At 43.2% G+C, this 24760-nt stretch overlaps 1 protein-coding gene across 1 annotated transcript; it reads left to right on the top strand.

The window, feature by feature from the left end:
* The first annotated feature begins 507 nt into the window (after nucleotides 1–507).
* Nucleotides 508–21788, top strand: LAPTM4A (lysosomal protein transmembrane 4 alpha). Its single transcript, XM_084793040.1, has 8 exons — nucleotides 508–647; nucleotides 835–1161; nucleotides 13380–13500; nucleotides 15617–15693; nucleotides 15778–15900; nucleotides 18482–18577; nucleotides 19024–19122; nucleotides 21183–21788. The coding sequence occupies exons 1-8, from the start codon at nucleotides 645–647 to the stop codon at nucleotides 21255–21257; spliced, it is 921 nt and encodes a 306-aa protein (XP_084649166.1). The 5' UTR covers nucleotides 508–644; the 3' UTR covers nucleotides 21258–21788.
* The last annotated feature ends 2972 nt before the right edge of the window (nucleotides 21789–24760 follow it).

Genomic DNA, 24760 nt, shown 5'->3' with positions numbered 1-24760 from the left:
CTGAGAAAGGGTAAAGATGTAGAGATGTCCAGCATCCCAAAGAAAGCTGAGGTTCACTCTGGAATCAGAACATGTCAATGTTCATTCTGATGTGGTTGTTCAGAGCAGCTGTTTTCTCACTTAAGACACCCTCTTCTTTTTTCTTTCTTTACTTTTCTTTTTTTTTTTCTGACCTATTTCAATGTGCCTTGCAATCTTTCTCTTCAAAAGAAAAATCACTATTATCTGTAAAAACTCAGCAGCTAAGCGGTTTTTCCACTTTATCATGCTGTCATTTTCCTTAATCCCTTGGCCTTTAGCAGAATCCAGTGGTATTTCTTGGCTCCCTCCAAGAAGGCTTCAGAGAGAAGGGGGAAGGGCAGAAATCCAATCCTTTATCCTACTAGGAGCCCTCAACTCTGGCCGGAGCTTAGAGCACCAGCCAGGAATGTAGCCACGCCCACTTTCCCACAGGCACCGCCTCTTCCTCGGCCGGCCCAACAATGGAGCTGGGCGAACACGTCACGTGAGCGTCGTGGTCCAGTGACAAAGGCAACGTGGCAAAAGACAGCGCCAAAGATCTCCGTGCCCGCTGTCTGCCATCCGACCCCGTCTCATTTTCACCTTCTCTGATTAAACGCCTCATAGCCGGGCTCGTCTTGGAGATGGTGAGCTATCGAGTTACCCTCAATCCATACAGTCCCAGACCTCTAGCCGAGCCACGCTCGCGCTAACCAAACAGAGAGTTAAACTTTTGATTGGGCGCGAGCTGTGTCAATCTTCTCGTTTTCTCCAATCAAAAGCCAGGAGCTCCAAAATTCAGCCTTCTGTTCCTCATTGGTCTCTATGTGCCAGGAGGCGGAGGGAGAGCCGTCCAGAGGAGGTCGCGCGAGAGCGGTGCCCAGCGCGCAGAACGCAGGCGCACAAGAGTTGGCAGGGGCTCCGGCCGAGGGCGGACCAGAAGACGCGTCGCTTGGCTTTGGACAGCGTCGCAGAGTCGTCTGGGTTCTACCGCTGGGCCGAAAGCTTTTGTCAGGGGCCTGGGCGAGAACGAGGCCCTCGAGGTTCCCGATGGTGTCCATGACTTTCAAGCGGAGCCGCAGCGACCGGTTCTACAGCACCCGGTGCTGCGGCTGTTGCCATGTCCGCACCGGGACGATCATCCTGGGGACCTGGTACATGGTAAGGGCAGGCGGGCAGGGCCGCTCCACCCGGCCAGTGCGCACGCGCGGCGAGTGGGACTCGGGACTTGGGGGGCGAGGGGCGGGGACGTGGAAGCTAGGGGACGCTACTTTTCGGGGTGCATTAACTGAACGGAGGCTGGGTACTTGGCGAGATGGGGGCTCCTCAGGATTTGGGAGAGGGTCAGGAACAGGATTTCGGGTTCGGGAGATGCTCAGACCTCCACACCACCCCCTACTCCCACCCCTCCACCTCCCCCCAACGAAAACAATTATTGTCGTCCTTGGTATGCAGCCAGTTCGGACGTTGTTGTTTTGTCCGAATGGAAAGAGAAATCCAGTTGTAAGCCTTCTCCCCGCCCCCACCGTGTCTCCTGGAGTTTCTGTTAAGGCCTTTGGTGATGTAGCCAGAAAGTCCTCTGTTTTGAGTCTAGACGTTCGCCAGGATTTACACTTGGTCAGATGTGCCCTGGTACACCGCTCTGCCCGCCTGTCAGGTGCTTTTAATCTCAAGTCTGCCTCGGTTTGGAAGAGGAGTTTATTGAGCGCCTACTTTGTCGCCGCTGACATTTTCTGGGCTCTAGGGTGTGCGTGATTATGTTACAGCCGTTGGGTGGTCTTGTTTGCTTTCTGGTGTGATAGAAAGTCTTTTTTTTGTGATTTTTTTTTTTTTCTTAAACTACAGTTCCCAGCATCTGTTTATACTGAATTTAGTTTGCTGCGATTTCAAAAACCGTGGTTCCTTTTAGGCAGTTTTAAAACTATTAAACTTTGCTGAAGCTTTGAGAATCTTCTTGTATTGTTGTTTTGGGCGCTTGGATGAATTTCAGATATCGATGCGGGGTTGGGGTGGGGAGTGGCGTTAGAGGCACTGTGCAGTTTCTGATAATTATTTGAAGAGCAAAGGAGGAGAGGTTTAGTTCCGTCCTCTCCTCCTCCTCCCTCCTCCTTCTCTGCACTCTCCCCGCCCCCCAAGTATCTTGAAGTCATTAGTAACTATTTGGCGGAACACCAGATAAAAATCTCTGCAGGCAGATGGTTTCACATCCCCAGGGGACTATCAGACCTCCACATTATTGCTGCTTTTTCAGTTGTTTCCTTAATGTAGAAAAGAGCATCAGGAAAGCTCTAGTGCGTGTTTATTTGCTTGCTCCGAGGTTATTTTCACATTTCCTGTACTTTCGTACTCTGAAAGTCAACGTATTGCTACTATAGAATTATGTCACGTTTTCTTTAGGAGAGGTCCTACTGTGTATGTTAACTGAGCTCTAGTCCTATACCAGGATTAATGGCAAGTCAGCTGGATGCTATGTCAAGCTTCCTCTTTCTTGTTTTCCGTTTTGCTAGGAGTATGGATTTTTAATTTCTTTTGTCCTTCACCGTCTTCCATTCTAAATGATTAATTCATGTCTCCCATCAGCAAGTCTTACCTAACACCCTCCCTGCTTCCTCCCAGAAAATGACCTTCCCCTGAACTTAGCTGAGAAAATAGAATTAAAGCCTGGGATTCCTGCCTGAAAACTTTATCTTTCTGTTTCTTCTTCCATCCCTCCAACTTGTAGACAAAGGCCTTCAAACCCTTTGATGAAGAAAAACCAACAACAAAACTTACCACTTGAGCCATTCAGATGTATTGACAACATTTCTCTACACTTTGTTAGGTGGAGTTTTTGATGCTGTGGGTTTTGTTTATAAAAATGAACAGAGAACTCAAAATGCAGAGTGAATTTCTTTTATTTATTTATTTAGTTTTTTTAGTTTTAATTTATTTTTTATTTCACTGTATGGGTCCTTTGTCTTCTTGTTTGCCCGTGTACCACTTGTGTGCAGTGTCTGTGAAAGGCAAAGGGAGCGAGAGCCTTTTAGGACTGGAGTTCCAGATGCTTGCTAGCTGGGTGGTGCTGGGAATTGTACCCAGGTTCTCTGGAAGAGCAACCAGTGTTCTTAACCAGTGAACTATCCCTCCAGCCCTAAGGACATTTATTTTTAATGAAGTAGGGATGGAGAGATCACTCTTGGTGTGAAAAAGTTTTTGTTGTTGTTTTGTTTTTTGTTTTAAATCTCATTTTGTTCTCAGTTTTGAAAAGATGTTATTTTGCATCACCTTTCAGGTTAGAACGTTGTAAACTGTTTTAATTGATCTGTTTTAATTCCTGTGAGAGATTTATTGCCCACTTTCAGTGTAAAGGACTCTTATCAGACATATAAAAGGGAAAAATCACCTCCCTCAAATGACTTCTGTGTTCTTACTATCCACTGCATGATAGATTCTAGCTCTGCTTACTTTGATCATGACATCATCCCTTAAAGTTGATGGTATTACAAAGAACTTTGGAGCACAGCCAGGGAAGTGAAACTCACCCTTTCAAAGGAAAAGGATGAGCAGTGATAGCATATCCTAATAAGATTAAGGAAGGAAAAGCGCATTTGATTTGCTTATTACAGTATGGATGATTTTTAAAAATGTACAAGCTTCATTTGTATAGTCATATGAAGACATGCTTTCTGCTAGTTGGATTTTACTTGAGATAAAAACAGAGTATACTATGTGCCTCTAAATAAAGAAGTCTTGTCCAAATTGGGTGTTCTACTGCCTTTAGCAGAGACACAAGATGACAACAAGTAGAATGTTCTTTCCTCCATATTTCTGCCTTGCCATTGCTCCCTTCCTAACCACTTTGTCATGAGCACTGCTCCTTGACTCCCATGGACAGTACCTCTTGGTCTGTGTGGGAGAAGAATGATGAGCCAGGTAGGGCTATCTGGACCAAGGCCTGCATTTATGATTCTTTCTGTTACATTTGAAACTTGGAGGCACAACGCTCCCTCCTGCTGGGCCTGAACACTCTTGTCAGTGAATGATAATGACATCATTGATTTCTTGAATTGACATCTATGGCTTTTTTGTTACGGCTTTCACAATCCTGTATTCCAAAGGATTAAGTGTATGGAGCAGGCATGGTGACAAATGCCTATAGTGTGAGTACTTAGGAGGTAGTATCAGGAGGATCACAAGTTCAAACCCAGTCTTGGCCACAGGACAGCCTAGGCTGCATAGGATGCTATCTAATCTCCAAAACTAAACCAAACTCTTAAGCATTATCGAATAGTTCTGTGGGACATAAAACTAGAATCAGTTACATGTAGCAGAGGTACCACCCCTGAAGAGTTGGCATTTGATGTTACAAATGTGAAAGAAGTTTGTGAGACATAAGTAATATGCAATTTTAGAATGAGTTCAGGCTTAAATTTCTACATTCTTCAAATTCACTTCTTTATCATTTATTAAAGAATTTGAAGCCAGATTATTTTAAACAAATTCTTAGAGTTTGTGAACTCAAGTATGTATTGAATCATAAATATAGGATTAAAAAGTCTGTTGCAGGAGATAACCTTCATGATACAAGTGCATTTTTATTTTGTCTTGTTGCCTGGCTGTCCTGGAACTTACTCAGTAGACCAAAGATCTGCTTGTCTCTGCTTCCTGAATGCTGGGTCTAAAGGTGTGCGCCACCATGCCTGGTGATACAAGTGCATTTTATTTTAAGTCTGTATACCAAGACTTTTTCATGGATGTTTTATCTTTAAGTAACCTAGTGTTAGGTAGAAGTGAGAACAGATTTCCTCATGCCACAAGGGCCTTTCACACCTTAGTTCTGGCTCTTTAAATAGCTATAGCTGAAAGTTTTGTATCTCCCTGCGTTGTTTTGTGCTTGCAGTACATGATACTTTTTTTTTCTGAAGTGCTTTTCTGCCCTTTAATTCACTTAAAAATTCCTTTAAAAATTTCTCTTCCTGTATGTGTGCGTGTATGATGTATGTGGGGAGAAGGTGGAGGTCAGGACAGTTGTGTGAGCTTCTCTTCTTCTTCTTCTTTTTTTTTTTTAATACATTTTTATTAATTTATACATATTACATCTCAGTTGTTAGCCCATCCCATGTATCCTCCCATTCCTCCCCTCCTCCCACCTCCCCCCCACTCCCCTCCCCTCCCCTAAGTCTGTGTCTGAGGGGGACCTCCTCCCCCTGAATATGCTCATACGGTATCAAGTCTCTCCTTGGTGACCTATTATCTTTCCTCTGAGTGCCACCAGGCATCTCCGTCCAAGGGACATGTTCAAATATGGGGCACCAGAGTTTGTGTGAAAGTTAGATCTCCTTCTCCACTCAACAGTGGAGAATGTCCATCGGCTAGTCCGGGTAGGGGTTCAAGGTTTTTACTGCCTATTTTTTCCTTGGCTGTTGCCACAGTTTGCGGAGGACCCCAGGGCCCAGACTCGCCTGTAGTTTTCCAGGACCCACTGGATCCTTCTATTTCTTCTTTCTCCCAGGCTTCTCACACCTAAAGTTTCAATAGGATGTCCTCCCCTCTTACCCACTATCCTGGTAGGTACAGTTTTTCATGGGGACGTACACCTTGGACTAGTGTCTCGATATAAGTGAGTATATACCATTTAGCTCTTTTTGCTTCTGTGTGAACTCACTCATTATGACAATTTCTAGTTCAATCCATTTGTCCACAAATTTTGGAAATTCCTTGTTTTTAATAGCTGAGTAGTATTCCATAGTGTAAATGTACCACAGTTTCTTTATCCATTCTTCTATTGAGCTTCTCTTCTTCTACCTCTGTTAGTTCTGGACATTAAACTCAGGCCACCTTGCCTGTGTTGCAAGTGTCTTTACCCACTGAGCTAGCTAACTTGTGGGCCCATGATTCACTTTTAAGTTAAAGAATCTTAAGGAAAATCTTCAAATTTTCAAAAGTAGTGAAATAATACTAAAAATCAGCCAGCTTCAGCTATTAACATTTTGCCAACCCTACCACTTGGAAGGTGGAGGCAGGAGAGTCAGGAGTTCATGGCCATCTTGCACCAAATAGGCAGCTATTGAGGTATGTACTTTAATCTCTGTGGGCACCAAAAGAGGGTACTTGTAAGGGTCCTCATCGACAGTCAGAAGGGTGAAAAAGTCTCAGTTTGTAAAATGTGTCTCAAAACTGACTTATTACCAGTTAGAACACTCGAGGTATTCAGTAGATATTTTGTGGAATGAACTCTCTTTTAAGAAATAATGGAGTTAAGTCAGTTATAATTAAACATAGTAAACAATGGCAATTTTTTTCCTGAAGATGGTCAGTTTTGATCTTTATCAGTTCGTAATTCTGTGTTTAGTTTTATGGACTGGTTTGCCTGAAGGGGCTCCCTGCTTCATGAAATCCTAAAGCAGTTACAACTTTGCTATAGCCTCAAAAGATACTGGGTTGGGGCAAAATATGCTTTGGGGAAACTGAGGGGTAATGATTAGGAAAAAATAAAAAGGATTGGAACTCGAGAGGTGGCTCAGTGGTTGAGTGCTGGCTGCTCTCTCAGAGGACCTGGGTTCTATTCCCAGCATCCACATGCTCTTTACAACCATCTGTAACTTGCTTCCCAGGGAGTCCAGCACTTTCTGGCCTGTGAGGCCACCAGGCATACAAATGGTGAACAGATATACATATATGCAGGCAAAACACCCATACACATAAAAGAAATTGGTACAAAATTACGTGTTTAAATGATAACGCTCTCTCAAGTCCATCTTTGGGGTACTGACTAAGATTTAGCTTTAAATATTTATCTGTATGAGTGGGTGGTCATGCTGTGTCATGCTGGGTGTATGGAGATCAAAAGAGTTCTGGCTGTCTTCTGTTCCAGTTTTCTGCCAGGCTGCCCACCCAAGGCTAGCTGGTCTGTGTGCCTGCTGGTGATTTTCCTTTCTATACATCTCATGTCACACACAGTAGGAGTGCTAGGGTTACAGATGAGTATCACTGGATAGGCTTGTTTTACTTACATTTTCTGGGTGCAAGTTACCTGCCTGGTCTGGAACTGGCTATGTGACCAGGCTGGCCTCGACCCCACAGAGAGCTGCTTCTTTCTGCCTTCTGAGTGCTGGGACTAACAGTGTGGGCCAGCACACCCAGCTGCACACAGCTCTCACTGTGGCTTCCAGGGACGAGTTTCCCATTCTGCAGGGTAGATGTTGGCTACAAGTCAAGGCTGAGCAAATATTGTGGGACTGAGATCACTTTCCTGATTATGGTTAAATAAGACTAGAAATTCAGGTGGTGGTGGCACACACCTTTAATCCCAGCACTCCGGATCGCTGTGAATTCCAGGATAGGCAAGGCTACACAGAGAGACCCTGTCTCAAAAACCAGAAACCAAAATAAAACAAAAACTAAAACCTAGAAATTGGTAAAAGGAGGAGTGGGAGAAATTAATCAAAACCTAGAAGTGAAACTTCAGTTCTCCAAATAATGGGCAAAGGAGATTAAAAGGATGAATTCAAAATTTCTTGAAATAAGTGGAAGTAGAAGCCCAGGGACATGGAGAAATCAGTAAGGGAGTTCACAGCCCCAGGGTAACCTACATCAGAAGTAGAGGGGTCGCAAACCAATGGTACTTCTTAAGGAACTAGGAAAACAAGAACTAAGTCCAAAGTCAGGAGGAGGATAGAAAAGATTAAAAGTAAAAGCCAAAATTATGTTTAAAAAAGTTTTTTAATGCTACAAAATGAAAATGTTTAGGTGTTTTGTGTGTGTGTTTTATTCAGATGGTTTTTCTGCAGAGTGCACTTCTTAGCCCAAGCTGGCCTAAAACTTTCTGCTCCTCCCATTTCAGCCTTCCAAATGCCAGGATCATAGGCATGGGTCACTTTGACTGGTGAGTATATGAGAAATTGTCAAACCTTTAGGCTAAGAAGAAAAATAAAAAAATCAGAATCAGAGATGAGAAAGGTAATGATACAGTTGATACTACAGTGATACTGAAGAGTTTAAGAGATGAATACAAAGAACTATCTGCCAATAAATTGGAATCTTAATTAGGTAAATCTTGAACACAGCCTGTCAAAGATGGACCATAAAAAGAATACCAGAACAGAACAAGTAATGTGATTGGGTCATTGGAAAAAAGTTTCCCCACAAAGAAAAAAAGTTCAGGGTCTAATTATTTCACCAATGGATTCTACAAAATATTTAAAGAGCCACTACTATCTTTCCAAATTATTCTCCAAAAAATGGAGCATGCAAAACAAATGACAAAAAACAAACAAACCCTTCTAAAAGGAAAACAAAAACAAGCCTCCTAAATATAACACTTTAGGCCAGTATCTCTGATGAACAGTGCAGGCATTCACCATAAAACACTGGTAAACAGTATTCAATATCACATTATAAAGTAAATCCTTAAGATCAAGTGGGATTCATCCTAAGGATTCAGTGATGGTTCAACCCATGCAAATCAGTAAAGGTGGTATATACATATTATATAAAGGACCAAATCCATATGGCTATTTCAGTAGGTGCAGTTACGTATTTGATTAATTTTACCATCCTTTCACATGAAAAAAGCGGGGCTAGCACCATGCCAAATAGCTCTTCTCTAAGATGAGAAATCACATAATGGTGCCTCCTTTTAACACTTCTGTTCAATATAATATTATTGAAAGTCCTAGCCAGATCAGTTAGCCAAGAAACACAGATGAAGTGCTTACAGATAGAGGAGGAGGTCAAAACTCTGTATTAGCAGACGGGACAGATATATAGAAAATCCTGGGCTGAAAAAAAAATGCCAGAATTAATACATTTAAAGAATTGAGTAATATGCCAATAGAGAACTGTGTGAAAGAGAAATTAGGAAAGCACTCACACTTGTCATAGCTGTACAAGCAAAACAAACAAAACACCCCTCCCCCCAAGATTGACTTTAACCAGAAGGTGAAAGACACTTTGGACAGGTCATAAATAAATGGAAAGACATCCTGTATATATGAACAGAACTAGTATTGTTAGGTGCCATACTACCCAAAGGGATCTTCAAATGTAAGGTGTAGTACCTGTCATGTTATCCTTCACTTAATAGGAGAAAATGGTTCCTAAATGTTGAACGGACACTGAAAAGTGTACCAAAGAAGTCCTGAACAAAAAGACTGAAGGTGGAAGCAGCACACTGTCCAGTTTCAAAATGTAAAGCTCTCATAACCAATGCAGCCTAGTCCTGGTACAAAAATAGACATGTAGACCAATGGAACAGAGTAGAGAACCCAAAAATAAACCCACACTCCTCACAGCCAAGGGTTTTTCAGCAGAGGTGCCAGAAATATACATCATGGCAAACACATTCTCTTCAGAGAATAGTGCTAGGAAAACTACATGTCCACCCCTCTGGAAGAATGAAACCAGACCCTTGTCTCATATATAAAAGACAACTTAAATATTACAAAATATTTGAGTATTAAACTTGAGACTAAACCTACGAGGAGAGAACACACGGAAGCACTGATGTGAGTCTGTGTCTCATTAGGGTTTCTATTGATGAAATGCTGTGACATAGAGAGGGAGACATTTGTGTCGCTTATACTTCTCCACAGAACAAGTCCATCATAAAGGGGAGTCAGGGCAGGAACTCAGGGCAGGAACCTAGAGGAACTGGAGCAGAGGTGCTGGGGGAGCTCAGTGTACAAACTGGTTTGCTCTTCCTGCTTTCTTACGCCATCTAGAACCACCTATCCAACAATAGCACCATCCCGCATGAGCTGGAATCCTCCACATCAATTATTAATTCAAAAGCATGAATTAATGACAGTGGAAAATGCTAATGACTTGCCTGCAGGAAAATCTTACTGGGGCATTTTCTTAAATGATTCCTTCTTCCCAGGTGACTGTAGTGTGTGCCAAGTTGACCAAAAGAAACACACACGCACAGACAGACACACACACACACACACACACACACACACACACACACACACAACCAGGATAGTCTGAGCAAGAAAATTTTGTACAAGAATGTAAATGCATAGGCAACAAAAGAAAACACAAATGGTATTACGTCAAACTGAAAAGCTTCTTGGGCTGGAGAGATGGCTCAGAGGTTGAGACCACTGGCTGTTCTTTCAGAGGTCCTGAGTTCAATTTCCATCAATCATATGGTGCCTCAAAACCATCTATAATGGGATCTAATGTCCTCTTCTGTTATGCAAGGATACTTGCAAATAGACCACACACACACACACACAGAGGCACACACACATACACAACATAAATAAATAAATACTAAAAAACTAAAAAGCTTTATTGCCAAAGAATAAGAACAACGAGCAGACAACCTATAGAAATGGCAGAAGATACTTGAAAACTTTCTCACAAGATTTTAATACCTAAAGTATATCAAGAACTCAACAGCAGAAGCAAATAATGAAATTCAAAGAGAGGAAGTTAGTTGTGTAGACATTTCTCAAAAGAACATAAGAGGACCAACATGTATTGAAAACCTTTGAATGGCATACGTAGCATCTCATCCCATGAGTGAATGCCTGTCAACCAGACAGAAAGTGACATATTGGCAAGGACATGGAGAAACAACACCTGTACTGTGTGGAGATGTAGTATAGCCACTTTGGATAAATAGTGTGAAGGCTTCTCAGGTAAGACTGAAATAGGACCCAGAAATCCCACTTGTGGGTACTTACCCACAGAAAACGAAGTCAACATAACAGAGGTTGTTGCAGCCTGTCTTTATTGCAGTTCACAGTAGATGAGGTAGGGAGTCAGCTGAGGTGTCCATTAATAACAATGGGTAAGGAAAACAAGGTCTATGTTCACAATGGGTATTGTTAGCAGTAATGAACAAAATTGACACTTGCAGCAACAAGGATAAAACTAAAAATACAACTGAGATAAGTGACCTACAGAAAGGCAAATACATGATTTTACGTACAGTTCGCATGATAGCTTGGTTTATGGACAAGAACAGTGGCCATCGGAGACTGAAAGGCAAGAGGAAGGGTCAGTATTGCATTAAAAAAAATTAGAGCTAAGCAAGATTCTCACCACAGTGAAATGTTTTAAGGTTATGGCATGATGTGTCTTGATTTGACCAGTACATGCTGTTTAAGAGTACTAAAACATAACATTGTACTCCGTAAAGATGTACAAATACTTTCTGTCATTAAAGAAAAATCCACCCACTCCTCCCTCCCAAAGTCATTGGGTCTTCTAGGATGAGTGTGTCTGAAATGTAAAAGCAAAGAGGAATTGTTTACCTGAGCCTGATCTCAATCATTTTCTACCAAGTAAAATGCACTGCGTTGTTTTCTTACTGTTTATTTACTCATATGATGTGTCTGCTCCTCCTTGAGTAATAGATGCTTTGCCTGTGTTGTTGACATGTACTGTGCTCTTCCTGGCCTTGTTACCCGGGTTACAAGCCTTTATTTTCATCTTCATTTCCTGAATACAGTGTGGGGGGGGGTCATAAATAGTTCGTATGTACTAAAATATCTTAAAAGACTTTTTAAACTAAAGGGTTACAATTAGTTTTATAGTTTAAATTTTTTGAAAAATCCAATAGGGAGCTTAGTAGAAGTATCTGCTGATGTGCATTGCCAGGATCTGCATATGAGCATAGAGGAGGTGCTCAGTGTAAGTGCTTCGGATCACAAGTACTGGTTTTCCAGACCATTTACGACCCACAGTGAAATGAACTTGGGAGTGTTGCTAATAATACTAGGCAAGACAGTGGAAAATGCTAATGACTTTTTATAGAAGAAAAGATGAATTTTTAAAAGTCATATATATGATAAAAATATTTTAGGTGTGTTCTAAGACACACACACACACACACACACAATTTAAAATTAAAACCCCCTAAGTAGTTTTGGTATTTCATTTCCTTCATTTGGTAGTTAGATTTGCATGTTTTTCTTGACATGAGTATTTTTCTGTACCATGCAAAGCTTTTTTTTGCTAGGATGATAGTTAACGTTTAGCATAATTGTTCCCAATACAAGCAAGCATACCTAACACCTAACTTGAAAATAGAAGTTGACCTGCTTTTCCACCGAATATTTGAAGACTTGTCCTGATATAAGAAAATACTTTTCTTAGGTGTTACCCTTCATCCATCATTTAGGGTGGACAGGAGAGAGTAGTTTCAGGTATTTCTGATAGAACACTTGGGAGTGTCAAGTGTTCAGACTTCACAAGGAGAGTAAATTTTGTAGAGTTTGATTATGGACTTAGTGTCATTTTCAGACCTTACTGATTCTTATATTGAATCATCAACAGGACTGAGAACCTGCAGTGAACCACAACTAGAGCTCTGCATAAGGAATTTCCTTTTAAAATGGGGTTTACATCCCTGATATCCCTGATATTATGGTGGGATTTCAGCAAAATGTTTGGCAATGACCCTAGATATTCATTACCGTTCTCGTTCTCTCTCTCTCTCTCTCTCTCTCTCTCTCTCTCTCTCTCTCTCTCTCCCTCCCTCCCCTCCCTCCCTCCTCCCTCCACCCCCCCTCTGTGACTTACATGGAAATTATCATTTCATGATTACATTTCAGAATGAAGAAACCAGAGTCAATCAATCAATCTGTAGGATGTCAAAATCTAGATCTAGGAGATCTTGGTGGGTAAGAATGTATTAAGATGAAATTTAGCTATAGATACAGTGACGGCTATGCACGAGCCTCTGAATCCAACTTTGCTGTTTGCAGGTAGCTTATTGGCTCAATTGTGGAAAAACAGCTAGGTGTTGTGTAGAGTTACTCTAGAGTGACACTGCAAAAGTGTATAAAGCTGATACAGTTGTCTTGGAATTTGTGTGCCAGGTTGGGGGACTTGTTCATTACACTGGAACTTAGGCAAAGGGGAAATAGACAGGTAGGTAAAACATGCTAGAAAAGTAGAGGAAATGGCTGGAGGACCTGAATGTTTAAGCCTCTCCAGTGATTGGAAGGTGCTTTTGGGTATTAGAGGAACATTGATTCAGAAGACAAATGCAGGGAGAGGTAGGGGGCTCTTGAACTTGAACCAAGCACGTTGGGGATGTTTTGGAGGAGTTGCAGCCATCTGCATGTGGGCGATGAACTGACACATCTGTGATGGGTGTGTGAGGAAATAGGCCTCTGAATGTGAACAGTTCATGATTCCCTAATTTTGCTTTCTGTGTATTTTATTCTGGTTTATTGGCGTTAGCAAATAGTTAAGTGTCTTTATATATGTTTATGACCTTTAAACTGCTCTCACAGTGGTGACGCATGTTTTATCTGTGTGTTTCCTGTTTCACAACCTTGTTACTGCAAATGAAACAGTATTAAATACAACAAATGTCTAGAGAGTCTGTGAAGACTGTTCCCTGAGAGAAGCTAATGTAAAAGTGTTGTTTTTCTCAGGTGGTCAACCTACTGATGGCTATTTTACTGACTGTGGAGGTGACTCATCCAAATTCCATGCCAGCTGTCAACATTCAGTATGAAGTCATTGGTAATTACTATTCATCTGAGAGAATGGCTGGTAAGTTTTTACTTTAAAAGCTATCACTGCCAGATTTTTTTATATATAAAGCCAATTGTAGTACACATGAATGTTATAAAAAAGATTGTTAAATAATGCTTGTTATACTTCAAAGGGTTAAGTAATCTGCATAGTAAGTAATAAACTAAACATTACTTAAACTACTTGCTGAGACAGCAAGTATTTTGATGACTATTCCCAGAGGTGTTTGGCAAGAGTTACAGTAGAGCGTTTCTGGACAAGAAGATGTAACAGACAGTAGGTTTTATGAATGCTTTGACTCTGGAGACCAGAGACAGGGGGAATGGGAAATAAAAATAGAGAGTTTTGAGGGCCTGCTACCATGGGTAGCCAGGGTCAGCCATTTGTGTGTAGATCAGATGGGCTGTTACGAGTATGAAGTACAGTGTCCAATTCTCTTGTTTATGTGGAAGGAGACTTAGCACTGCTATTAAAAGTAGAACAGTCATAGAGCATTCATAGACACTGTAGCAACTTTTTTTATTACCAGTGTTTTCTTTAAAATACAGATACAAAACAATTCTGATTGAGTTTGTATTATTATATGTTATATCATAAATTTAATACTTAAGCAGAAAATTATTTAGCGTTACATTTTCTACATGATTAGTTTTAAGTTTCAGTTCTGAAGAGTGCCCCAGATCGAGTGTGCTTATAACTCTGTAGACCCCAGTTCCCAGGATCTTAGGTTTTATTAACCTTTATTATGAAAGTGTGAACTTGTGGCCACCTGTGATCCAAGGATTTGTGTCTCCCTTTTTAAAAGACTGCTTGTTTTATTTTATTTGTGTGTGCTTTGCCTGCATTTATGTAGGTACACCATGTGTGTGCAGTGCCTTCAGAGGCCAGAAGAGGGAAGTGTGAATTGGAGTTTGTACATTGCCATGTGGGTGCTGGGAATTGAACTCAGGACTTTTGGAAGAGCATCCAGTGCTCTTAACCTCTGAGCCATCTCTCCAGCCCCTTCCTTTGTAGCTTATTCCTTTAGTAGAAAGAGCTTTTAAATCCTTAACAATGGAGGCACTCTTGAGACGATAAAGTAATTCATGTTAAATACTGGTGGTGTTGATAGTGCTCAGTGATAGTTATTTGTATAAATATCTAATAGCATGAATATTCTTTTTTGGTGCTGTTTAGTTTCTTTTTAAATTTTCAGTTATGTGTCTGTGTAGGAGTATGTGCATATAAGTACAAATACATGGAAGCCAGAGGCATCCGGTTCCCTGGGACTGGAGTTAAGGGCGATTGTCAGCAGCCTGATGTGGCTACTGGGAACTGTACTTGAGTCCTCTGCAGGAGCAGCAAGCCGAGCTACCTCCCCACACTTCCCCTCTCCCTTTAGTTTATTAGTGTTTGTCCAGAGTCAGGATCAACTATAGGTTGTGAAGAAACTCGCCCAGTCAAGTATGGTTTAGTAATGTTTGGGGTTATTTGGGTGTGTTCTGAAGAAAATGGTGAACATGGGTTAACATGTACACAGAAGAAAAGCTGAGAGGAATAGACGTGTGTGGGGGCAGGGAGGCAAACCGGAAGACGTGTGGGGTAAAGGTTTGCGGCCCTGGCATGGGGTTAGGGCAGAACTTTGAATTTGAGGTTGTACTCTTATCAAAGCAAGAGGTACGTATGCAGTTCTGTGTGTATCTCATCTGTCTGAACAACAGCTTCCCCCTTCAGTTAAACCCGCATCTCACAAACCCAACTTGTGTGAATTCTCTCATAGTTTTTCATTGCTTCTGCCTATGTTGCAGCTTGCCGTGTTGGATTTTAATTGTCTGTTTGCACTCTGGCATGTGGAGGCACAAGGGACCTGTTTCCTACAGGTAGTGGTTCCTGTTCCGTCCTAAGCCGAGTCAGTGAGTTGTTACATCAGTTTAACATGGAAAGGCCTGTGTAAATTTCTCAGGATCTCTTAATGCCAAGGCTTAGCTTTTCTTCTCGTCTTGGCCTTAGATCTTTTGAGAACCAATTTTGAAAACAATTACAGTTAATTTAAACATTTACATGTAAACATTTTAAAGCATCATTTTGTCATAAAGAGTTTAGTTTCTTTTATTGCATATGTTGCTTAATTAGATTTCTGTTTTTGTTTTCTTAGATAATGCCTGCGTTCTTTTTGCCGTCTCTGTTCTTATGTTTATAATCAGTTCAATGCTGGTTTATGGAGCAATTTCTGTAAGTCCGCCGTATTTTCATCTCTCCTCATTGACCTTTGCCGAGGATAGTGCTCTTATACTAAATGTTACTGTTCTTCTGCAGTATCAAGTGGGCTGGCTGATTCCATTCTTCTGCTACCGGCTTTTTGACTTCGTTCTCAGCTGTCTGGTGGCCATCAGTTCTCTCACTTATTTGCCAAGAATCAAGGAATATCTGGATCAGCTAGTAAGTGTGTGTGTTATTTAAACTTTTCCATTTAAGTAAAATGTCTGAAATTCTGAGGCATCTTAGGTACTAGTTTTAACTCTCTTTGCTTTTTACAGTGTCTTAAAATCACAGAACCTGTAAGATAGAAATAGATGATAGTTGTACCATTCCATTAGGATAGCCTAGTACTAGAAGTCCATAAAGAGAGGAAGTTGAGCTATTGTGTTTCAGTAGAGTATTCAACTGTGTTTGGTGCTTATTAAGGGATTGGTGTTTCATCTTTATCAGAATAGTAGCATGTGTCTGTGTGCCTGCTGTATTCTAGCCCTGTATCTGTGTGCCAGCTGTACCCTAGCCCTGTGTCTGTGTGCCCACTGTACCCTAGCCCTGTGTCTGTGTGCCCACTGTACCCTAGCCCTATGTCTGTGTGCCCACTGTACCCTAGCCCTGTGTCTGTGTGCGCACTGTACCCTAGCCCTGTGTCTGTGTGCGCACTGTACCCTAGCCCTGTGTCTGTGTGCCCACTGTACCCTAGCCCTATGTCTGTGTGCCCACTGTACCCTAGCCCTATGTCTGTGTGCCCACTGTACCCTAGCCCTGTGTCTGTGTGCGCACTGTACCCTAGCCCTATGTCTGTGTGCCCACTGTTACCCTAGCCCTGTGTCTGTGTGCCCACTGTTACCCTAGCCCTGTGTCTGTGTGCGCACTGTACCCTAGCCCTGTGTCTGTGTGCGCACTGTACCCTAGCCCTGTGTCTGTGTGCCTACTGTACCCTAGCCCTGTGTCTGTGTGCCCACTGTACCCTAGCCCTATGTCTGTGTGCCCACTGTACCCTAGCCCTATGTCTGTGTGCCCACTGTTACCCTAGCCCTGTGTCTGTGTGCCCACTGTTACCCTAGCCCTGTGTCTGTGTGCCCACTGTACCCTAGCCCTGTGTCTGTGTGCCCACTGTTACCCTAGCCCTATGTCTGTGTGCCCACTGTACCCTAGCCCTGTGTCTGTGTGCGCACTGTTACCCTAGCCCTGTGTCTGTGTGCCCACTGTACCCTAGCCCTATGTCTGTGTGCCCACTGTACCCTAGCCCTATGTCTGTGTGCCCACTGTACCCTAGCCCTGTGTCTGTGTGCGCACTGTACCCTAGCCCTGTGTCTGTGTGCCCACTGTACCCTAGCCCTATGTCTGTGTGCCCACTGTACCCTAGCCCTGTGTCTGTGTGCCCACTGTACCCTAGCCTTATGTCTGTGTGCCCACTGTTACCCTAGCCCTATGTCTGTGTGCGCACTGTACCCTAGCCCTGTGTCTGTGTGCCCACTGTACCCTAGCCCTATGTCTGTGTGCCCACTGTACCCTAGCCCTGTGTCTGTGTGCCCACTGTACCCTAGCCCTATGTCTGTGTGCCCACTGTACCCTAGCCCTGTGTCTGTGTGCCCACTGTACCCTAGCCTTATGTCTGTGTGCCCACTGTACCCTAGCCCTGTGTCTGTGTGCCCACTGTACCCTAGCCCTGTGTCTGTGTGCCCACTGTACCCTAGCCTTATGTCTGTGTGCCCACTGTACCCTAGCCCTGTGTCTGTGTGCCCACTGTACCCTAGCCTTATGTCTGTGTGCCCACTGTACCCTAGCCCTGTGTCTGTGTGCCCACTGTACCCTAGCCTTATGTCTGTGTGCCCACTGTACCCTAGCCCTGTGTCTGTGTGCCCACTGTACCCTAGCCCTGTGTCTGTGTGCCCACTGTACCCTAGCCCTATGTCTGTGTGCGCACTGTACCCTAGCCCTATGTCTGTGTGTGCACTGTACCCTAGCCCTATGTCTGTGTGCGCACTGTACCCTAGCCCTATGTCTGTGTGCGCACTGTACCCTAGCCCTATGTCTGTGTGCACACTGTACCCTAGCCCCATGTAGGAAACTTCAGCTATGTAGAAAACAGTATCGAAACAATGAAAAACCCTGCCCTTTTACAGAACTGGTGTTTTTCTCCTCTATTTGATTGATTTTAGTCCTTTCCTTTCCTTTTCTGACCAGTTTTAATCTTCCCTTTCCTTCTAATGCCCTTCTCCTAACACTGAACTCATTGCCTTGTCTAGAGTCAAATGAATGTAGCTGACCCTTCCCAGTACAGTGAGCGTGTCAGCAGTAAGCCATGCCCATTTGCCTGGCTTATAGACAGTGGCCTGTCTTCATTTTACCTATCTGATGAAGAGTTGAGACCAATATTTAACTCCTAGAAAAGTTATTTCCTTCATGGAACCCTGGTCCTGGGAACTTGAGCAATCCAGTTCCTCCAGACTTTCTGGCCCAGGATGGCTGCGGTGCTATACAAGTGGTTTTATTTTGTCAGGGGCAGATGGGAAGTAGTGGCCAGTAAACAGAATGTTTGCTCTGTTTAGACCTTTTGTTTATCCTAGCTATTAAAGAAGCAGGTCTAAAGAGATGAGTCTGTTGATGATAAGGGCCTTGGATGTGCTGCATTAACTCCTGGGTGTAAATTTGCAGTAACCTGTCACTTTTGACTTTGTTGCCCTTTGTTATGTTCTTAAAATGCTCCCCAGATTGTGAAAAGCACATGTTCCATGGTGGAGTTGTTTTTGTGTTTTCACAGCCTGATTTCCCCTACAAAGATGACCTCCTGATGCTAGACTCCAGCTGCCTCCTGTTCATTGTTCTTGTGTTCTTTGTGATCTTCATCATGTTTAAGGTATGGAGCTCTTGGAGGGCCTGGTGGACTGCCTCGGGAACCTTCCCCTGTGCTGCCTGCATGTGCATCACAGTTGATGTAGGATGTGTAGTGGTGGGGTCATTTCTGGCACAGTGGTTGACAGATGATACCTGGTGAGGGATGGGTGGGTCCTCTCTGTCTTCTGCCCAGGGAGTAGTGGGAACTTTTATGTTTTCAAAAGTGGTTCATAGTTTGTAGGGAAATCCATTACAATTCCCAACATGTAAGCCCTGGAATTTTCTCCACAGCCTGTTAGTTAACAGACCTATATCTCTAAGCTGGAGTCTCTGTGAGAAACTTGTGATGTTTAAATGAGAGCCAGTCAGGAGTGAGCCTGGTTTATACTACACCCTTTTCCACAGTGCAGAAGGGATGGAGGTCTTCTGCTCCCAGAGCAGCCCGCTGAGCTCTCTTTCTCCTTTCAGGCTTACCTAATCAATTGTGTTTGGAACTGCTACAAATACATCAATAACAGAAATGTGCCAGAGATTGCCGTGTACCCCGCCTTTGAAGCGCCTCCACAGGTTAACCACTGTTTCACCAAACTTTCCTTCTCTCTTACTGATGCCTCCAGAAGTGGATGTGGGCCTTGACTTTCTGTCCTGGTCCATAACTGTGCTTTGGAACTTGAATATCTTGAACTCACAAATGTATAAGATTTAGCATTTTCCACCAGGAATCTTATACACATAGAACTATTTGTCTAGCTTGACTGTTAGGTTTATTTGTTAGTAGTTCCCACAATCACTTCTACACGGAGAAGCTAGGAAAATCTGTAATTGGCTTGTGAGGATTGTAAGGAAGTCTACTGTGTGTGTGTGTGTGTGTGTGTATGTGTGTGTGTGTGTGTGTGTGTGTGTGTGTGTGTGTCTGTGTGTGTAAGTACCTGTAAGATCATTGGGGAGAGGACTATGACGGAGTCTGAGTGCTGAGCCCATCTTTCAGCACCCTCTTGGCTGCTCTGTGGTCTTTCCAGGTTTTCAACACATACAATACATATGGCCCATTTTGAGCCAGCCGGTCATTTGGAGGTGCTTAGGCTAGAGTAGACTTTAGAAAAGTTTTCTATTATCCCAAAGGGCAGAATAGAAGGTCATTGTCCTTTGAGTACAGATTATCACAAAACCTGGGACACTGGCAGCCAGCTCCCTGTAGAGTGATTAGTGGGGCCTTCTCCCCCAGATCCTTAGCCCTTGAGGTACAGTTAGCACCGGAGCAGTATTGGTTGCCTGTCAGTAGACCCTTTGTATTTTTAAATATATATGGCTTATGTGTTAGTCCATCTTCCAGGTGAGTCCAGAGGAAGAGTTCTAATTCTGACTGCCAGCCGTCCATCTATCCGATCCATCCATTCATCCCTTCCCTCCCACCCTTCCATCCATTCATCCCTTCCTCCCTCCCTCCCACCTTCTGTCATCCCTCCCTTCCACCCACCCACCCATCCTTCCACTCAACCATTTATCCATCTTGCCTTCAAGGTCACTGTTCTATTGTTGTGAAGAGGCACCGTGACCAAGGCAACTCTTATAAAAGAAAGCATTTAATTTGTTATGCCCAGGTAGATTGCCCAAAGACCACCAGGAGTCTGAAACTGTATACAAAAGCAAGGAGCCTTTATTAAAGCTCACACTTGGTCCCTCGACTCTCATTGACCAGTGGATCAGTAGTGAGAGCCCCTGAACTGTTAGGCAGGGTTTTTATTGTTACAGCAAGGAACAGGAGTTTCCAGTTTGGCAGTTACAAGATTGGTTGATATTTAGCAAGGTTGAGTTGGTGCTAGGGGATTGGTTGAGCCTGACTGCGAAATGCTTAAGCAATCTATAACGTCTAGGGACATTAGGTATTTGATTAGTTCTAGCCTAGCGTGGTTCTTTCCTTGAACAGTTTGTGGTTTTTCCAGCAACAGAGATGAATTTAGGGACAAGCTCAAGATGGTGCCTGCTGACAAAATGGAGTCATATTAGCTAGCGCTCTTCAAATTGAGGACTTGCTCACAGTTTTAGAGGCTTAGTTCATTATCGTCATGGCGGGGAGCTTGGCGGGAGCATGGCAGCACTCATGGAGCTAGGGAAGTAGCTGAGCCCTACATCCTGATACACAAGCAGAGGGAGAGGAGAGAGAAAGGCAGACTGACAGACTAGGCCTGGTATGGCATTTTAAAACCTTAAAGCCTACCCCCAGTAACACACGTCCTCCAACAAGGCCACTCCTCCTGATTTCTCTAACCCTATCACACAGTTCCACTTCCTGGTGATTAAGTGAGTAAGCATTCAAATAGATGAGTCTATGGTGTATGTGTGTGTGCACGCGTGCGTGCGCATGCGAGTGCGGGCTTCTTATTTAAAGGGCTACTTATCCTACCCTTCTATCCAGTTGTAAAGATCTTGCTTGGTCTTGAGTCAGTGTGTCACTGAGTGTGGAGTGCAGGTTGCTCAGCATTCTGTGTTCTCAGGAACTGATGAGCTAATTGTTCATCTTCCTCACGGTTATGTGCTTCTGCTTGGGACATAATAGTCTGAAAACTGATTATTCTAGAAAAGAATTTAAAGGGACATTGTCTGATATAATTCTTTTCTCTCTTCAGTACGTTTTGCCAACCTATGAAATGGCCGTCAAGATGCCTGAGAAAGAGCCGCCACCCCCTTACCTGTCTGCCTGAGGATGGTCTGCCTTGTCAATAAACACTATACCAGCTTCTTGTCTTGTTTATTTTACAGAAAGCTGCAGTGCAGGGCTCTCAGACTTGTTTGATATAAAGTGCACTGTCTTGTCTGAGCATTTACTTTCAAACACTAAGGAGCTTTTGGACAATTATTAAAACCTTTTTGTTAAGTATCACATTTTAGAACTTTTTGAAGACAATCTAGGTTAAGCAAGAGCAAAGTGCCATTGTTAGCCTTAAATGAGGGTAGGGAGGGGAAGGGGGTATCTCCATATTTTCTTTTTTAACTTTGCACTTTCTTTGTATAATGTTTGTGTTTCGGATATTTTGATGCCCTGGATACTTTCTGGAGAATGAGCACAGTGTTTAGGAAGAGCGAGTTGGGTAGAAGATCTGCGGTTTCTAGCTCTGTGGAACAGGAACCATGAATTGCGTTTGACCTGACCGTGGAAGATGATGGTTGCATGCTTCTTCTTTGTACATTTCCATCTTTGTGATAAAATGCTTTAATAAACCTCTTAAGTTTTACTCTTGTCGTTCTTAACCGTGCCTAGCATTTGTGCTTGGTGCTTGGTGACCCTGGTCCTTAGTGACAAGAACATGTTTGGAGAAATGTTGAGCGGTTTCCTCATTAACTATTTCACTTGTTTCTGTTGTTTTTTGTTTTCTTATGTGATGAGACATCCTTTGCTGCTTCCTGGATGGAGGGAGGATGGAGGAGTAAAAGCAAAGCGCAGAGTCGGAAGTGAGGCTGGAGGGCTCTGAGAAGAGCGGGAGAGGGAGCAGTAGGAGTTTACACACCCGCAGAAGCCAGGACAGGGCATTTTTAAGATATCCAGTTAAAGCCCCTAGAATCCCTCAGTAGGCCCTCAAGAGTATTTCTATATGCCTGGCTTGTTGGGTGATTCATTGTCGGTGTGTTCCCTGCCCACAACCCCTTTGGCCGACTTGCTGGGTGATAGACTTGAGGAGGATTAGGCTAGGATTCGATTTCAGGCAGCTGGTGCACTGGAATCAGTATGAGGTTCCTTAAGGGGCATTTGGAATCCTGAAATAGGACTATTTTATTAAGAGTTTGAAAGAAAATAGGGAAAGCAAACTAAATCTTACAGCTGCCCAGAGGAGTAAGATGGGAAAGAAGGAAACAACCATGATGTTTGTAAGCAGCCATGTGGTGGGCAGGAATTGCATGAAAGAGGAAAGCCTAGAGTACTGGGGAAAGCGTGCCGAGGCTTTGGTCAGAAAGAAGTGGGAATGCCCTAACTCAGAAAACCTGGCAGCTTACATGGCTACAGAACCTCCCTGGCTGCCTTGAACTCACTCTGTAGACCAGGCTGGCTTGGAACTCATAGGCATCCAACTGCCACTGCTCCCTATGCTGGGACTAAAAAGGTGTTCGACACCACCACCCAACTTGATTGGGTTTTTGACATGATCTTATGTATCCCAGGCTGGCTGGGATACATAATTCATTGAGCCAAGGCTAATTGAGTTGGTAGTTGAGCATTATGGCTATTGCCAATGCAGTTTTTTAGGAATGTACTACTAAAACAGTAAATACAGAAACAACAGTTGCTTATTAAGTTGTGCACTAGGCATAACTTTGCTATACTTTTGTTGTGTATGACAGTAGGTTTCACCCCAGCAATACTGCAGAGGTGTGATAGTCTGTTGCAGTGTGACTTGGCATGTATGGCACAGCATCAAGTGACTTCCCTCCCAAGCTCCTTTAAGGCTGATTTTTGTTTATTAAGAGGCTCAACACATTGTAGCGTAGGCTGGCCTGAGCTGTCCAAATACTGGAATTTCCAGCATATACTACTTAGATCCTTGGACCACCATTATAGATGTCTTTCGGCCACATTTGAGGAAACCCATGTGGAAAACATAGTGAAGTTGGACATGATGGCTCATGCCTTTAATTCCACCTGGGGGTGAATGGCCAAGGCTGCTTGGGGTACAGTGCTCAGCCAGCTTGGTGACTTTGTGTGAAAATGCAGATGGATGAAAAAAGATGTATGTATGCCTACCAGAATTCAGTCTTTAACGAAAAGGGTGTTTTGTGATAAGCAACAGCTACAAAAGCCAGTCACAGAAAGACATCTGCGTAGTCCCACCCACCTGGGCACCTACGATAGTCAACTCTTTGGAACCCAGGAGTGAATTTGTGGTTTCAAGGAGTTGGAGGGAGGAGCCACACTTACTAATGGGCATAAATCTCCAGCAGTAAGTACAGTTAATAGTGTACTCATAAAAAAGGCTGATGTTGAGTGAGCTGTAAACTACAGTAAAACAAAACTACAAACAAACCTGCCTTCATAGCCTTTAGTAAGGTTTGTCTCTGTTCTGCTTCAGTCCCTTTTAGAAACTTCTACCCATGTCTTGACCTTCTCTCACTTCAGTTTTCTCTTGCCTAATATAAATCTCTCTCTCTACAGAGAGCCCAAATGTTGGGTGGAACTCTTCCCCAAACAGCCTTCCCTATAGGACCCTTATGCCTGGAGTAATGGAGGGATAGCTTTAGCGGTTATCTAGTGTGCTCCTTAGTTTATACTTGTGCGACTGCACAAAATTTTAAACAGCATATATTTTTGCTCAGGAGCATGAGATAATGAAAAGGAAAATTTAAAATCTCTGGAGAGGCATAAAATACGTTAGCAATACAGCTCTGGAGGAAAAGAAACTGGACACATGGGGACATTGTGTTAAGCACTGTTTTAAAAGGTGTCATTTAGGAAATGGTGTGTAAGACCTAAAGATATGCAAGGACTCACGTTGCAGACAGGTGGCTCGCAGGAGTGGGTTTTCTGTATTTGGAAAGAACATGAGGGGAGGGTGGGGAAGCTTAGGCCCACTCAGCAGACCAGGAAGTTCCTAGGGCATCCTGAACAGATGAGAGTCGTGAAGCGACTTCCTATACTTCTCTGAGTCAGTGTTATCATCTGGGTGACAGTTCTAAAACACCAATGGCAACAAGCAAGAAAGGGCTGGACATGTTGTTTAAGTGGTGGAGTGCGTGCCTACTATGTTCAATGCCCTAGGTTTGGTCCCCAGCACCACTTAAGAGGGAATAATGGCACTTGCCTGCATTCTGGAGGTGGAAGCAGGAGGACCAGAAGTTCAAGGTCATCCTCAGCTACAGAGTGAGCTGGATGTCACCTTGGACTACATGAGACCTTGTTGCAGTAGCGAAAACAAGAGAGAACAAGAGAAAAGACATAGCTTTAATATAATGCCCATAACCAGAAACCAGTAGTTACTATAAGGCTAGCTGTGATGAAGATTTATTTTAATGTGATTTTAAATCTCTATTCTATCCAGTCTGAGCATGGCCAACTTCTTATCCTCCATGAGCTTTACACAACAACTCCCTAAGAAGAGCACAGTGTGTGAAATGCTTAGCACAAAGGCAGACAGTGAATCCTGAATGTGTGTGTGTGTGTGTGTGTGTGTGTGTGTGTGTGTGTGTCTATTAGTGTTTAAGACACATTATCACTCAG

Source organism: Acomys minous, assembly GCF_964271855.1.
Source record: "Acomys minous genome assembly, chromosome: 8".
NCBI lineage: Eukaryota > Metazoa > Chordata > Mammalia > Rodentia > Muridae > Acomys > Acomys minous.
Note: the sequence above shows the minus strand (reverse complement) of the source record. Positions and strands in the feature narration are given on the sequence as shown.

Coding starts and splice junctions, on each gene's coding strand:
- LAPTM4A (XM_084793040.1), top strand. Junction 1,162..13,379: donor TCCTGGGGACCTGGTACATG/GTAAGGGCAGGC, acceptor TGTTTTTCTCAG/GTGGTCAACCTACTGATGGC. Junction 19,123..21,182: donor CCTTTGAAGCGCCTCCACAG/GTTAACCACTGT, acceptor TTCTCTCTTCAG/TACGTTTTGCCAACCTATGA.